Source organism: Hylobates moloch, unplaced genomic scaffold (assembly GCF_009828535.3).
Source record: "Hylobates moloch isolate HMO894 unplaced genomic scaffold, HMol_V3 SCAFFOLD_11, whole genome shotgun sequence".
Taxonomy (NCBI): Eukaryota; Metazoa; Chordata; class Mammalia; order Primates; family Hylobatidae; genus Hylobates; species Hylobates moloch.
Genome location: NW_026652286.1, coordinates 82,742,012 through 82,757,457, shown reverse-complemented (window position 1 = coordinate 82,757,457; position 15,446 = coordinate 82,742,012). Strand labels below are relative to the sequence as shown.

The 15,446-nt window shown below is 38.5% G+C and overlaps 1 protein-coding gene across 4 annotated transcripts in view; it reads right to left on the bottom strand.

Annotated features, from left to right (window-relative positions):
- ZC3H12C (zinc finger CCCH-type containing 12C) overlaps nucleotides 1-15,446 on the bottom strand; it is a 78,462-nt gene that overhangs the window by 10,376 nt on the left and 52,640 nt on the right. For all 4 annotated transcript variants that reach the window (XM_032167323.2, XM_058446900.1, XM_058446901.1 and 1 more), the window contains exons 3-4: nucleotides 8,723-8,862; nucleotides 2,314-2,548 (exon numbers count right to left, since the gene is read on the bottom strand). In XM_032167323.2, coding sequence (XP_032023214.1) covers nucleotides 2,314-2,548; nucleotides 8,723-8,862 — 375 coding nt within the window. The remainder of the gene's footprint in view (nucleotides 1-2,313; nucleotides 2,549-8,722; nucleotides 8,863-15,446) is intronic.

The following is a 15,446-nucleotide window of genomic DNA, read 5'->3' as shown; positions in this document are numbered from 1 at the left end:
AATAATATTCCAGTAGGAGATGTATCATAATTTGATTGATTTCTCTATAGTACATTTAGTTGCCTTTGAATTCTTGCAATTATAAATAATACAGAAATGAACACATATGGTCTTTATTTATTCCTCATTATATATTCCAAGAAATGAGATTTTTGGGTTGACGGAACACAATATTCTTGAGGCTTCTGTGAACCTCTGCCAAATAACGTATCCGTGCCTCTTCAAAGGCTCAAGGCATACACGAAATTATTTTTGTGAATTAAATAAGAAAATATATTCTTTTTAGATTCATTTGCATTTTTAATTAGCACAAGAGGTGGACTTTTTCTACATATTTATAAATATATTTACTTCTCATGAGACATGCTTGATGTCATTTGTTCATTCATCAACTTTTAGACTCTGATCATGACCAGAGTCTTACATTAGTATAAGAACTTTAAAAATTCAGGTACAGTCACGCACTGCATAACATCTTGGTCAACAATGGACTGCATATATGACGGTAGAGCTGACAAGTTGCCGGTAACGTAATAGCACAATGCATTACACATGTGTTTGTAATCGTGCTGATGCTGGTACAAAGCTACTGTGCCCCCAGTAGTATAAAAGTGTAGCACATCCTATTATGGACTGTGCATAATACTTGATAAACCACGATGTCACTGGCTGTGCGTGATGGCTCATGCCTGTAATCCCAGCACTTTGGGAGGCCAAGGCAGACAGACCACTTGAGGCCAGGAGTTTGAGACCAGCCTGGCCAACATTGTGAAACCTCGTCTCTGCTAAAAAGAAAACGAAAATTAGCCAGGTGTGATGGGGCGTGCCTGTAATTCCAGCTAGTCAGGAGGTTGAGGAATGAGAATTGCCTGAACCTGGGAGGCGAAGGTTGCAGTGAGCTGAGGTGGCGCCACTGCACTCCAGCCTGGGTGACAGTGCACGACTCCGTCTCAAAAAACAAAAAACCAAAGAAAACAAAAAAATCCCCAACTATGTTATTGGTTTATATAGTTACTACATTATACTTTTTGTTTTTATTTTAGAGTGTATTCCTTCTACTTCTAAAATAATGTTAACTGTAAAACAGCTTCATGCAGTTCATTCAGGAAGTATTTCAAAAGGCATCGTTACCATAGGAGATGACAGCTCCATGCATAGTACTGCCCCTGGAGACTTTCCAGGGGAACAATATGTGGGGGTGGAGGACAGTGATTTTGATGATCCTCACCCTGTGTAGGCCTAGGATAATGTGTTTGTGTCTTAGTTTTTAACAAAAACTTAAAAAAGAAAGAAAAAAATAAAAATAGAAAAGAGCTTATAGAATAAGGATATAAAGAAAGAAAATGTTTTTGTACAGTTGTACAATGTTTTAAGCTAAGTGTTATTACAAAAGAGAAAAAAGTTTTAAAAACTAAGAAGTTTATATATTAATAGTAAAAAAGTTATAAGCCAAGGTTAATATATTATTGAAAAAAGAAAAGTATTTTTTGATAAATTTGGCACAGCCTAAGTATACAGTGTTTATAAAGCCTATAGTGGTTTACAGTAATGTCCTAGCCCGTCACATTCACTCACCATTCATTCACTGACTCACTCACAACTTCCCGTCCTGCAAGCCCCATTCATGGTAAGTGCCCTACAGAGACGTACCATTTAGAAATCTTTTATACCATATTTTATGGTATGTATACCTCTTCAGCGTTTAGGTATGTTTAGATATACAAACATATCGTACCACTGTATTACGTTGCCTACAGTATTCAGTACAGTAGCACGCTATACAAGTTGGTAGCCTGGGAGCAACAGCCTGTATGTATCACATTGCCTAGGTGTGTAGTAGGCTGTTCCAGCTAGGTTTGTGTAAGTACACTGTATGATGTTCACACCCACAGTGAAATCACCTGAGGATGAATTTCTCAGAACGTATCCCTGTTATTAAGCCAAGCATGGCTTATTTAGTAAGCTATCAATGCTCTAAACTGATTTTAAAAGGTAGTCCTTTGAGGGTGAAGATAGGAATTCCCCCTGTGTCTGTTTCCTCAGGTTTTCCAGACAGTCTTAGAAGACTTCCTCTGCCTCAGGTGTTCTATGAGTGACTTACAGGGAAAGGTGGGGCCTGCCACGCACATCGGGCCCCCTCCGGCAATGATTCTGCAGTTTTCCTGACTCCCACTGAGGAACAGTGGAGAGATCAGTTGTTAGAAACCTGTGTGAGGTCTGGACAGTGGCAAAAAGAGAATTCTGTAGCAGCTGCCAGGGATAGTTATATTTTCACAGAAGCATTATCATTGGCAAGTAAATGGTTTTACTTACTTGTCATTGACAAATGAATACATTAATAATCGTTCATCTATGAACTTCTTCCATTCTGGTTTCTCATTAGCCAAATCCCTGTAGTTATCATTGGACACAATGATACCGTCCGACTCAAAAGCCAGCTTCACGATGAACCTGTCGTCATAGCACACCACTCTCCTCCCCTGGACTCGCCGGGATGGCGTGAACACCAGGATTTTCTCCTTCTCTAATTTACGTAAAATTTCCTGATCTGCAAGAATAATGACGGTAGGATTGCAGAAAGTAAATACACAGATAACACACATGGCAACTTTCATACAATGTGAAAGTCTAAAACATAACTGTATATATGTAATCCTTTAATTAGCGATTATGATTTACTTTGTAGATACAGCGTCATTTCCAACTCTCAATAGTATTTTTCCTTCAGGAATTTTAATAATCAAGACTTTGAAACTAGTTAAAAAATATGAACAGTGTAAAATTGAAACATGACTGGGCAAATTCTGACTGTCATTATGTGAAGCTTTTGCTTAAGAGCTGGAGCCATCAGCACGATGGCTATGGACTATGGACACAGCTTCTTCCACGTTCCTACTTGAATGCCATTCTAATAAAGCAGCTGTATGTTGTGTGGAGTTCAGGTGTTAGCAATACATTTTTTTCCTCCTAAGTTTGTTTGCATATTTTGTAGTTATTTTCTTCTAACTAGTGGGAGAGTACAAAAGGAAGTAGAAGTTGTCGAGGTAGCAAAGGGAAAAATCTTTAAATGCAGAAAGTTCAAAGAGAGAGGAGGCAGTGAGGTCACAAATGTTATAAACATGGCTACAGTATGCTCCATGACCTTTCTGTGAGACATGGTAACGAATGCCAGCATTCTTGTGGGGTCAGACTGAGTAAAAGATAAGAAGACATTATGTGGAGAAGACATATGTTGATTAGAAAAGGCCAGGTAGAGATATGCTCATTTTGTCTGTGGTTGGCATATTCTTTTTTTGTGTGTGTGTGACTGAGTCTTGCTCTATCGCCCAGGCTGGAGTGCAGTGGTGTGATCTTGCTCACTGCAACCTCCGCCTCCCTGGTTCAAGTGATTCTTGTGCCTCAGCCTTCTGAGTAGCTAGGATTACAGGCGCCTGTCACCATGCCTGGCTAATTTTTGTATTTTTAGTAGAGACAGGGTTTCACCATGTTGGCCAGGCTGTTCTTGAACTCCTGACCTCAGGTGATCCACCTGCCTCAGCCTCCCAAAGTGCTGGGATTATAGGAGTGAGCCACTGTGCCCGGCTGGTTGGCATACTCTTATAGCACTTTGTAACTCTATTGACTTGTTTTGTGATTTAAAAAAGGGTACTAGAGTTCATATGTTAATCAATGGTAAAAATTCTCTTTCAACCATCCTTTCCTTCTACTTTTGCTCCTCCGTCCCCCATTTTCCCACCATTGTAAGTTCTGGCACAGAGTGCAGGGCACAAACCTACAGATGTCATGTTTTTTTTTTTTTTTTTTAAAAGCTCACTACTTCTCAATGCTTATTAACTGGACTTACTAAGTTTTTTTCAATCCATCTCTGCAACAGATGATTATTACATACCTTCCTGGTATTGTGCTAGGTGTAACAGCCATCAAGATTAAAAATAACCTCTCCAAAGGAGCCTCAGTCTGACTGCACTGGACAAACACATAAGCCAGGTAAGCAAGGGTTGTAATTGCCACAGCAGAAGTGTGAGCTGGGTACAGATGGAAGAGTGACACGGGTCAGCTCTAATCCTGGCATACAGATTGATGATGCTCCTGACAGATGAATTCATTAAGACCAGACATATGGGAGGCTGAGGCCGGCAGATTGCTTGAGCTCAGGAGTTCAAGCCCACCCTGGCCAACATAGCAAAATCCTGTCTTTACAAAAAATACAATAATTAGATGAGTGTGATGGTGCACACCTGTAATCCCAGCTACCTAGGAAGCTGAGGCAGGAGAATTGCTTGAACCCTGGGAAATGAAGGTTGCAGTGAGCCGAGATCACGCCACTGCTCTCCAGCCTGGGCAACAGAGCAAGACTCTGTCTTAAAAAAAAAAAAAAAAAAGACCAGACCTTGGTATGAGTGGAAGAAATGCGGGCATCAGCAAATCATGGACAAATCTCAGGTTCTGCCACTTTCCACATCAGACAATCACAATCTTGTTGAGCCTGTTTCTTCATGTTGTTAAATGCAGTTGATAGATTATGAGAAGTACAGAGTTAACTTGCGGCAAAGTAGCTAGCACAGTGCCTGGCAAGCTCTCAATAAACACCGTGCTCTTCAACTTAATTTTGTTCAATAGATGTAACTGCCGATCTGTTTTTTTTTTTTTTTTTTTTTTTTTGAGATGGAGTCTTGCTCCATCACCCAGGCTGGAGTGCACTGGTGCGATCTCAGCTCACTGCAACCTCCACCTCCCAGGTTCAAGCGATTCTTCTGCCTCAGCCTCCTGAGTAGCTGCGACTACAAGCGCGCCACCATGCCCGGCTAATTTTTGTAATTTTAGTAGAGACAGGGTTTCACCATATTGGCCAGGGTGGTCTCGAACTCCTGACCTCGTGATCCACCTGCCTGAGCCTCCCAAAGTGCTGGGATTACAGGTGTGAGCCACTGTGCCTGGCTTACTGTTGATCTCTTTTAGAAATGACAGAATACCAATGCAAAATCAAGTGCCCCGTCTCAATTATAGGAGTTGTCATATTATAGTTTTGTGTATTAACCTGATAAGCATTTTGAGGGCAGGTGCCATGAGTCATTTATCTTTGTATCCATCAGCATCCAGCCCATGAGGCACACCAGTAGGTGTTCAATGACTGTCTGTGGAATGAATGAGTTACTTAAACCTATATACTCTGAAGTCTTTCAGTTCTTTCATTGTCTTATGTTCATGAGTAATCTATGATACTTTATTATTTGTGAGGATGTCTACTCATCTATGCCATGTCTTGATCCTCACCAAAGTGAGTTGTAGATTAAGTTCGGTGGCCTCACAGTCATCATGTTGCTTAATTTGCATTTCTTTAATTGTTAATGAGGTTAGGACATTAATTAGGATGACATAAATAATCCTGACATAATATGGGTTCAGTAAAACTAGTAAGTTAACTGAGTTTCTAGTTCTTAGCACAGCACTTGATACATAGCTAGTGCTTGTTAAATATTTGATAAATGAATGGAAGATTGGCAAAAGTGCTAATCTGAATCTATGATGCTGATGACTTAAAAATATTTCTTATCAAGTGTCTTTTTTGGTGCAGTGAAGGAGTATTGGGCTACTCAATTTACCAGGTATTATCTGGTTGTGGGTTTCAGCCAAGAGAATTATTACCCTGGGGTTAAAATACCTAAAAGCCTCTGACATTAGTTTGGCATTTTACAAAGCAATCTGCATACTGATGTGTTCCAGGGACTGGCATGCTGGTATTTTTAAAACTAAACTTAGACACACTTACACAGTGTACTACCATTTTCTCTTCTTCTCTTCATGTTCAAGAAGCTTTAACGTCATTTACATGCTTAAATATTGTTTTTCTTTTTTTTAGTTTACTTTATCCCTTCCCCCATTATCAAAATATTGTTAAGTTCCCTGTAGAAAATTAGAAAGGTAAGGACAAGTACTAAGAAGCAGGGAGAAGTAAAAACCTCAGAAAGTTGCAACTAAGAGGCAATTACTCTTAACAGTTTGGTATATTTCCTGCTCATCATTTTCTGTGTATTTTGTTCTTTCCATTGTTGATATATGTGTGTGTGTGTATATATATATATATATATATATGCCTGTGTGTCTGTAGAGACAGACACACAAAAATGAAATCTGCCTTTTATGTAAAAGAGCATTTCTGCACATTATTAAAAATTCTGCCTGAATATTCTAATGCATATTCTATCATATTGATACCTCCTAATTGATTGAACCATTCTTCTAATGAATAAACGCTTTTTTTCTATTCTAAATAATGATACTGCATGGGATGTCTTTGGTCATAAATATTTGTCTGTACTTCTGCTTATTTTCTTGCAACTTATTCTTAGAAGGGGAACTAGTGGATCCAAGAATATTAACATTTTAAGACCAACTACTTTCTTGACAGGTTGTAACAATTTCCACAGCAGCCTATGAGTAACTGCTTCAGGGCATTGAATGCTATCAGTTTTTTACTTTCTGCTATTTTTTTTTTTGAAATGGAGTCTTGCTCAGTTGCCTAGGCTGGAGTGCAGTGGCATGATCTTGGCTCACTGCAACCCCCAGTTCCTGGGTTCAAGCTATTCTCGTGTCTCAGCCTCCCTAATAGCTGGGATTACAGGTGCCCGCCACCAGGCCAGGCTAATTTTTGTGTTTTTAGTGGAGACAGGATTTCACCATGTTGGCCAGGCTGGTCTTGAACTCCTGACCTCAAGTAATCCATCTGCCTTGGCCTCCCAAAGTGCTGGGATTACAGGCGTAAGCCACTGCATCTGGCCATCTCTGCTAATTTGCTGGGTGGAAAATAACATTGTTTAGATTTGCATTTATTTAATTACTAATGGGGTTGAATTGTTTTTCTTCTTATTTGGTGCTTATATTCTGGGAGTTGTCTATTCCTAGCCTTTTGACGCTTATATACTGGAAAGAAGTTTTTTTTTTTTTTTTTTTTTTAAATCAATCTGTATGAGCTCTTTATATTAAGGGCATGATTCTTTGTTGGATTTTTTTCCCTTAGGCAACTTGTCAATTATCATTTTTAAGAAAGTTTCTCAAAATGCAGGTGCTTTAATTTTGATATAATTTTATCTCTCTTTTCCTTAGTAATTTCTTCTAAAAGTTTTAAATTTAGAAAATTCTTATGGTCTCTGATGGTTTGATTTTTGACAATGAGTCTTCAACCACCTGGAATTTATTGTTATATGGTGTAAGATAAGGGTCTAAACAAGTACACTTTTCCCAAAGGTTTATCCAATATTTGGTACTACTGGTTGAACGATGACCTCTCTGCTTTACATTTATACATAGGCTAGGGTCTGGTTCCACTTTGCATTACGCCATGACTTGCCTATTCATTCTTATGTTAATTTAACAATGATGTAATAATTATACATAAAAATGAAGTCTTTTTTTGAGATGGGGTCTCACTGTGTCACCCAGGTTGCAGCGCAGTGGCGTGATCTCAGCTCACTGCAACTTCTGCCTCCTGGGCTCAAATGATTCTCCCACTTCAGCCTCTCGGGTATCTGGGACCACAGCACATGCCACCACACCTGGCTAACTTTTTGTATTTTTGGTAGAAACAGGGTTTCACCATGTTGCCCAGGCTGGTCTTGAATTACTGAGCTCAAGTGATCTTCCCGCCTCGGCCTCCCAAAGTGCTGAGATTACAGGCATGAGCCACTGTGCCTGGCCAACAATTAAGTCTTACTCATCCCCTTTTGGTATATAGTAGATGGTCTCTTTATTTATTTTTGATTTAAAATGTTTGACAGTTTTCTTTACACAGGTGCCTCAGTTTTTGTCAATACTGGATGCAGAGAGAAGGACAAGAAAGGTTGGATGTTGATTGTAAATCATTGTAATTGAGCAAAATGTTCAACAACAATAATTAACAGTTACAGAGGACATCATTGCCTTAAACTCATACATTTAAAAACTACAAAATAATGCAAAATACATTTCTTTCTACTGGACTGAAGCACATCCTACAGTCTTACGTGTCTTTTTAAACTGTTGTTATTAGAATCTGACCATCACCTAATGTCACAATAGCACATGAGAAAATTGGGGCCCAAAGGGGTTCATTGTGTAGCTCAAAGTCTTCATAGCTAGGGAAGGGCAAAGCCAGAATTTGGATCCAGGTCTTGTGACTTGTGGCATCTCTCTAAAGGTCAGAATTTCACAAAATTTGAAGTCAGAGTTTCCACAAAAGTAAGGAAAAAAAAAAGCTGGCTTATGTAGTGATGATTAATGTTTAATTAATAAAACCAGATAGTTTTCAAACTCAAAAACTGGACAGGCATGGTAGCTCATGCCTGTAATCCCAGCACTTTGGGAGGCCGAGGTGGGCAGATCAGTTGAGGTCAGGAGTTCGAGACCAGCCTGCCCAACAGGGTGAAATCCTGTCTCTACTAAAAATACAAAAATTAGCTGCGTGTGGTGGCACGTGCCTGTAATCCCAGCTACTCGGCAGGCTGAGGCACGAGAATCGCTTGAACCTGGGAGGCAGAGGTTGCAGTGAGCCAAGATCGCACCACTGCACCCCAGCCTGGGTGACAGTGCGAGACTCTATCTCAGAAAACAACAACAAAAAACAATGTTTGTGTCCCACTGCATGCACTGAGTAAGTGAAATGGATTTAGGATACCTGACAGTGTCAGACACCTGCATGGGTATTATAGGAAAGCTAGGTACAAGCAGCTGCCTGGAATAAACCTACCTGTAATGAGGGCATCAGGTCGGGATTGCTCTTTCCTCCAAGCAGGAACAAAAACTGTAATGTCTTTGTGGCCTCTTTCCAAAAACCAATCCACTGCCAATTTTATTCCTCTGCAGGAAAATACTTCTTTGTTTCCATGGCTGAAAGATTATTACAGAACACTTAAAACACAACAAAACCTAAATTTAAGTAAATTAATTCAAGTTTAGAAACAGAAAGTGTTACATAATTACAACGGTAATAAGAGATGTCAGAGTTAAAATGGAGTTTATAGCTCAGAGACACATAAAGAAAACTAAGTTGAAAATCAAGTTCTGTGAGGAAAAACAAAAAAGAAAATTGGGATGATTATTTTCCAGAGAAGAAACAAAAGTGAGTTTTCAAAGGTAAAATTGTAAAGGTTAACTAGTCAGAAAGACACAAGCTGTTTTTGATCAGAATAAAGAAAACAGAAAGGGCCTCCTTCAACCACAGCAAGAAGAATTTCAGTCAGATGTCAAGAACTCATACAGAAAAAAAAAAAATCTGTAAAAACAGTGGAACTGAATACTTAATGAGTTTCTAAAAACTTTTTTTTCTCAAAAGTTCTTAGTGTATATTTCAATACTCAACGACTGAATAAAGCACAAACTTTATCAGGTGACCAATGTAAAACAACATACTATACACTCACTGAAAGGAAAAACATGTTCACAATGCTTAATCTCATAGAAGAAACACTTTGCATATACTGCAGTGAAAAGACACCTAGTTTCTGTTCAACTATATTGTGTTGGACAAGGATTAATGATGACAAAAGGGCATTCAAAATTGGATTAGCAGCCTTAGTGCCTAAAAGAAAAAAATGCCCAACTAAGAGTGTAGTCATTCAGTAAGTGTTTGTCTAGCACCAGGCCCTGCTTGTACACTTTAACCTAATAATTCAAAAATAATACTCATTCCAATGTTTTTGAAGAAAAAGTCTCCTATTTTGAATGCAATCATTATGTTCTTTTATAATGTGAAGGCTCCATTTGTTATCTATAATGGAGATATTTTTTCTTCTTAGGACTAAGGAGGGTTGAATGAAATATTGAAGGTAAATGCTTCATTAACTTTGAGCATAAACTAAACATTAGGTATATTAATATTTTGTTCTAGGGTTCCCTGGGAAACCCTAGAACCATCTAACATATGGCTAATCATTTTTAGTAAAAAACAGAAATAGACTGACTTGCTTTGTAGATGTCGAAGGCTCCAAATACAAACAAGAGAAAATACATGGTTCCGTAGTCCTGTCCTAATGGTCCAGGGCATGATTAGATGGGAAATCAGATGCACTAGAAGTTTCAGAAAATGGGATAAGGAAAGGGAGATTTTGAGGTCATTTTCTAGATAAGAAGGGTGACCCGATAGCCTGGTGAATGCCCCAGCAAAAGGTACAAAGTGATATTAGGTTTCACGGAAAATAATGAAATACTGAAATCAGTCTTCCGAAAAACTGTAGAAAATGGTATCTCTAGAGAGAACACATGTACCAAGTATTCCTAGATGCAAAAAGTCAGCTTGCTAAAACCTCACTATAATTTTACTTTGCATTAATGCTTTGAAATCTATTGCATTATGTCTATGGCCATGCCACCCTGAATGCACTGGATCTTGTCTGAAATCTATTGTATTAAGCGTTGCTAGTAAACTAATGATACTTGGTTTACTAAGAGTTGAGCATTTAATTGCTTCTGGCTCTAGCGAGAGGCCTGCATAAACATTTCTTCCTGGTAATTTCATTGGGTAAGGATAACTGTCACATTTACTCACTCTAGAAATAGAAAATTCTATCTCCTAAATAACTAAATAACTTTTACTTTCATAAAATGTGTGCAAACAGCAAACCATTTATAATTATGGGATAAAGATTCTATAGATGATAAAACAGGATACTGTACTATGCAATTCTGATAATAAAGGTTGTTTCATTATCCTCCCTCTCCACAAAGACTCACAGGGAAAAAACAAGAATGAGGATGAAAAACGGCATATCGTTAATGGTAAATATCTCCATCTTGTTGAAAAAAACATAATCCTCCATGTGTTTAGGAAACTGTGGTCAAGTTTTCTGTTATTTGCAGCTGAAAACATCCCTCATTGCTATGCTAGGCACAGCTCTATGAATACCCAGAAAAAGAATATGTTTTATGGCAAAAACCATTATTAGGAGCAGAAAAGTTATTATGTAACAGTTAATAGGAAGCTACAGTCATTCTAAACTCATCTCCAAATTAGTCACACAAAAGATCACAATATTACTAGAAGAAATGAAAAAAATCCACAACCATACTAATTGACAGAAGAGGAAAACATTTAATAAGGATATAGATAATTGGAATAATCAATTACAAGCTTGATCCAATGGACATATACAAATTCTCCACAAAACTAAAGAGAAAAAATTATTTTAAAAAATATGAAAATTTTATAAATAAATTGGCTATGTACTAGGTCACAGAACAGATTTCAACAGATATCAGGAATCTGTACCATACATACAATACACTCTTTCACCACAATATGTTATTACATTGCAGATATAACGTCCTTGTTAAAAAAATTAGTGTTGCTATAGCAGCAAAACCAATTTACAATTTTAATTTAAAAAGATCCAATTTGTAATGTAATAAAAGCCATACAAATCTTTAAAAAAAGACATGCAAGAGCTTTATAGATAAAATGAAAATTGAAAACCTATATTAAAGGGCATAAGGGAAGACTTAAAAGAACAATATACTATTTTTATGGACAGTAAGACTCGATTAATAAAGATGGCAAATGATTTCAAATTCATCTGTATGTTGCGATTCCAATCAAATTCTCCATAGGTTTTTTTCACAGAACTTGAGAAGCTAACCTTAAAATTAATATGGAAAAACAAAAGGCCAGCAATAAGGTGACATTACAAATCAACGAGGAAAAGATGAACTATTTAGCAAATGGTACTAGGGCAACTGGTTATTCCTGTGGAAAAAATAAAACTGCATTTTAATCTCACATCATATACAAAAAATAAATTGTTGATAGATCAAATATTTAAATATAAAAAGAAAAATTCTAAAAGTTTTAGAATAAATTACCAGAGAATTCACATCAGGATAAGAAAACACTTCTTAAACAAGACATAGAACTACATGCTATTAAGAAAAATAGATATATTGGAGCACATGAAAGTTCTTTATACAAAAGACTCCATAATAAAAAAACAGGTCATAGCTTTGGAGAGGAGATTTGCAACATATAATACCAATCAAAAGGTTAGTGCTCAGAATATAAAGTACTCTCATATATTAAAAGAGGTAGCCAGTTGTTTTTTAAGGCAAAAGATATGAACAATCAATTCACAGAAGAGGAAACTCAAATGACCAATGAAAATAGGAAAAGATGTTCAATAGTAAAGAAATGCAAATTAAAGCCAAAATGAGACACTACTTCACACCCATCAGACTGGTAAAAATAAAGTCTGCAAACACCAGATGTTGCCAAGAATGTGTGAAAGTAGGAACTCATACATCACAGGTGGGAGTGTAAATTGGTATAACTATTTGGGAGAGCAATTTGGCAATACTTCCATAAAGCGGAAGGCGTACTTTCTCTAAAACACAGTAGCTCTGCATCCAGGTACAGTAAAACCCCACAGGAACTCGAAATTAGATTCAATACAATTGGCAGCTGCCTTTCATCCTCCTCCCAGCCTTAGATGGCACTTGGGGGCAAGCTAGTGTTCTTATCTTTTAAACGGCGAGGGAAAGGCAGGTAAGTGGGGATGAGCAGGGTGGGTCCCTGAGTTACCAGGACTTTCCCAGCCAATATTCCCCTGATCAGGCCCCAAAATGAATGCTAACTGAGAAATCTCTACAATCGCTGCTGTTGTCTTGGAAGTCTGTGTCAGGCATCAAGATCCAGAATCATTCCTAGTATAGTAACTTAAGCCTGAGCAGACAGTTACCTGGTGGCTCAAATCAGCAGATGGGATTTGTCACACTAGGAGAGGTTTTGGGAGACTGAACTTAATCTAACCTTACTGACGCATGATGAAGGATGTGACTCATTATACGTGCTAGATACAATATAAGGGACAACTGGAGGAGGTGCTGATAAAGAATTACAAAATCAGAGTGAGCCAGATAAAGAATGATGAAAAACAGGATGTCAGAGTAAGTGCCATGTAGCTACTGATGCAAATGAACTATCTGTTGACTATTTACTAAAAAAAGGACCGTAGCATTAATTGCTTATAAATAGAGAACATTCACCATAGCTCTATAGCCACTTATGGCCTATCTGCATGGATGCAGGAGTTTTCCGCTCAGTAACAAAATTAGTTAATTCTATATTTATGAATTAGCATGTTCCTTTGGGCCTTTATTACTTTTTTATCCCAACAATTTGGCAATAAGGAAGATTGGTATATCTCAAGTGAGTCCTTTTGGTGGGTGAATTTGTTGGAGGATTTGTGGTCACCCGTGATTAGGAAAGAACCCTGAATGTTTGCCAAAAAGTCTCCCTCTGACTACTTTGGCTGAGTGGGATTTGGTTCCCAGGGAAAATTCCAAAGCCTCTCTGCAAATTCCAAGTTACAATTGAGCAAAATGGGTAACTCACTGAAGGTCTCATCTGATTCATCAAAGGCTTTAACAGTAGAAAAATATGAGATGCCTAGAATATTGTCAGTAGGTCTCTTTTTTAAAAATAAAAGGCTTCTTTTATTCTCTCACATTTGGCATAAGCATACTTATAAAAATCCTGCTTTGCCATGGTCAAAAGAAGGCTCATTTGAAGTAGACAAATTGATGTATTTACAGGAATTCTCAGAAAAACCCCACTCAAAAGGATTATTGGTATCTCTGGATCTCAGGAAATAAAAGAAGGAATGAAGTGGGCAGCCACAAAGAATGAATTAAGAAACTGGAGAAAGAGATTAAGTAACTGAAAGCTCCTTTCTCTTCCTCTGGGTTCTTGACCTCTCTCTGCTGTTGCTCTTTCTGCTTTTTCTGCTTCTTGTTGCCCTTCTTTGCCTCTATCTAGGTCCTAGAAGAGTGGGGCAATGACCTTCTGGATGGATGGACGATTCCCAATGGCTACAGGATCTGGAGATAACTTCCCCTTGGAAGGGGGAAAATTGCCAGCCTTATTAGAATATTCTAATGTGGATTCCATCTCCAAAACTTCCCTAAACTGAACATGCAAAACACAGCTGCAGAGGCAGAAATGATGAAGAAGAAAGAACAAGGAGTCTTGAGAACCTGGATAAGAGACTGTCCTAGAATTAAGGTATTAGGTTGGCAAGTGGTTGCCTTGGTAACTTGGATGAAAGGGGAGGCAAAAGGAGTAAGGATACCAAACAGCAAAATGAGACTGACACTACAGTGCCATACAAACCAACTTATTGTTTCTTTTCTTTTCTTTTTTTAAATTTTACTTTAAATTCTGGGATACATGGGCTGAATGTGCAGGTTTGTTACATAGGTATACATGTGCCATGGTGGTTTGCTGCACCTATCAAACCATCACCTCAGTTTTAAGTTCCGCGTGCATTAGGTATTTGTCCTAATGCTCTCCCTCCCCTTCCCTCCAACCCTGACAGGCCCCGGTGTGTGATATTCCCCTCCCTGTAGTCATGTGTTCTCATTGAATCAACTTGTTTTTTCATCTCAATGTGAAGAAAATTAGCCCTACCCTTTTGTAGCTCCGGTGACTCAAATGCCTTTTTAAAGTGATCCAGGACTGCCAGGTACATCAGACATGGTAGGAGTGCATATGACCTTTTCCCAGCTGATGGTACCCATCTTTAAAGTTATTTCCCAGTGCTCTGAAAAGATCTGGAAACATTTGCCAAGGTGCTCTGTGGCACACTGGCTGCTGCATAGAGTTGCTCTGGCTGACTGTGTTTGACTAATGGAACACGTATAATGGAGGCAAATGATAAACTCTCTTGTAAGGGAGTGCCCTGGCCTCAGGAAGCTGACTGCCTCCTCAAACAAGAGGAGACTATCTCCTCTCATGCCTTAGAAACCCGTCGCGAGATGACCTGGGAGAAGCTGCAATGCTGCTGTTGGGTGAGTCCCCACTGATTTTCATCAGTGGCTGACTGAGGCATTTTCTAAATTAACAAGGATGGATTTAAGGGCAGATCAGAATAGACCCTTATTCTTCTCTACTTTTATGGCAGCCATGTTACTGGGAATTCAGGCGTAGGTAAAAGAAAAGGTATGCGGATGGTAAGGATAGACAAGTTTCTCAGGTATTGGCAATAGCAATCCAGTTTTGGAAAAAAAAATGTAGAAAGATAAAGACAAAGAAACTTAAGACTGCAGTGTTACCTTCCCAGTTAGAACCGTACACAAGGGGAGCAAACCCCTTTCTGGGACTCCCAACAAATAAGAGACGATCCTCTAATGAAAAGTCAATAGGTCACTACTATAGGAAGCTAGGACATTGGAAAAAGGGATGCTGGAAGAGACTGAGGAAGATGCAAAAGACGCAACCCAACCATGAAGCTTTACTACCCCCTCCAGAGATTTCTCCCCTCGGGAAATCAGACAGGAAATAACGGGCAAGTGGCGCAAACTAGGAGCAAAAGTGACATAATAGGAGAGCCTCAGTGCTGGAAATGGGACAACCTCATCTGTTTGCTTGTTTTTCGTGCCTTAATCTTTTCCTGCTCTGTCTTGTGGAGACTAGGGCCACGAATTCT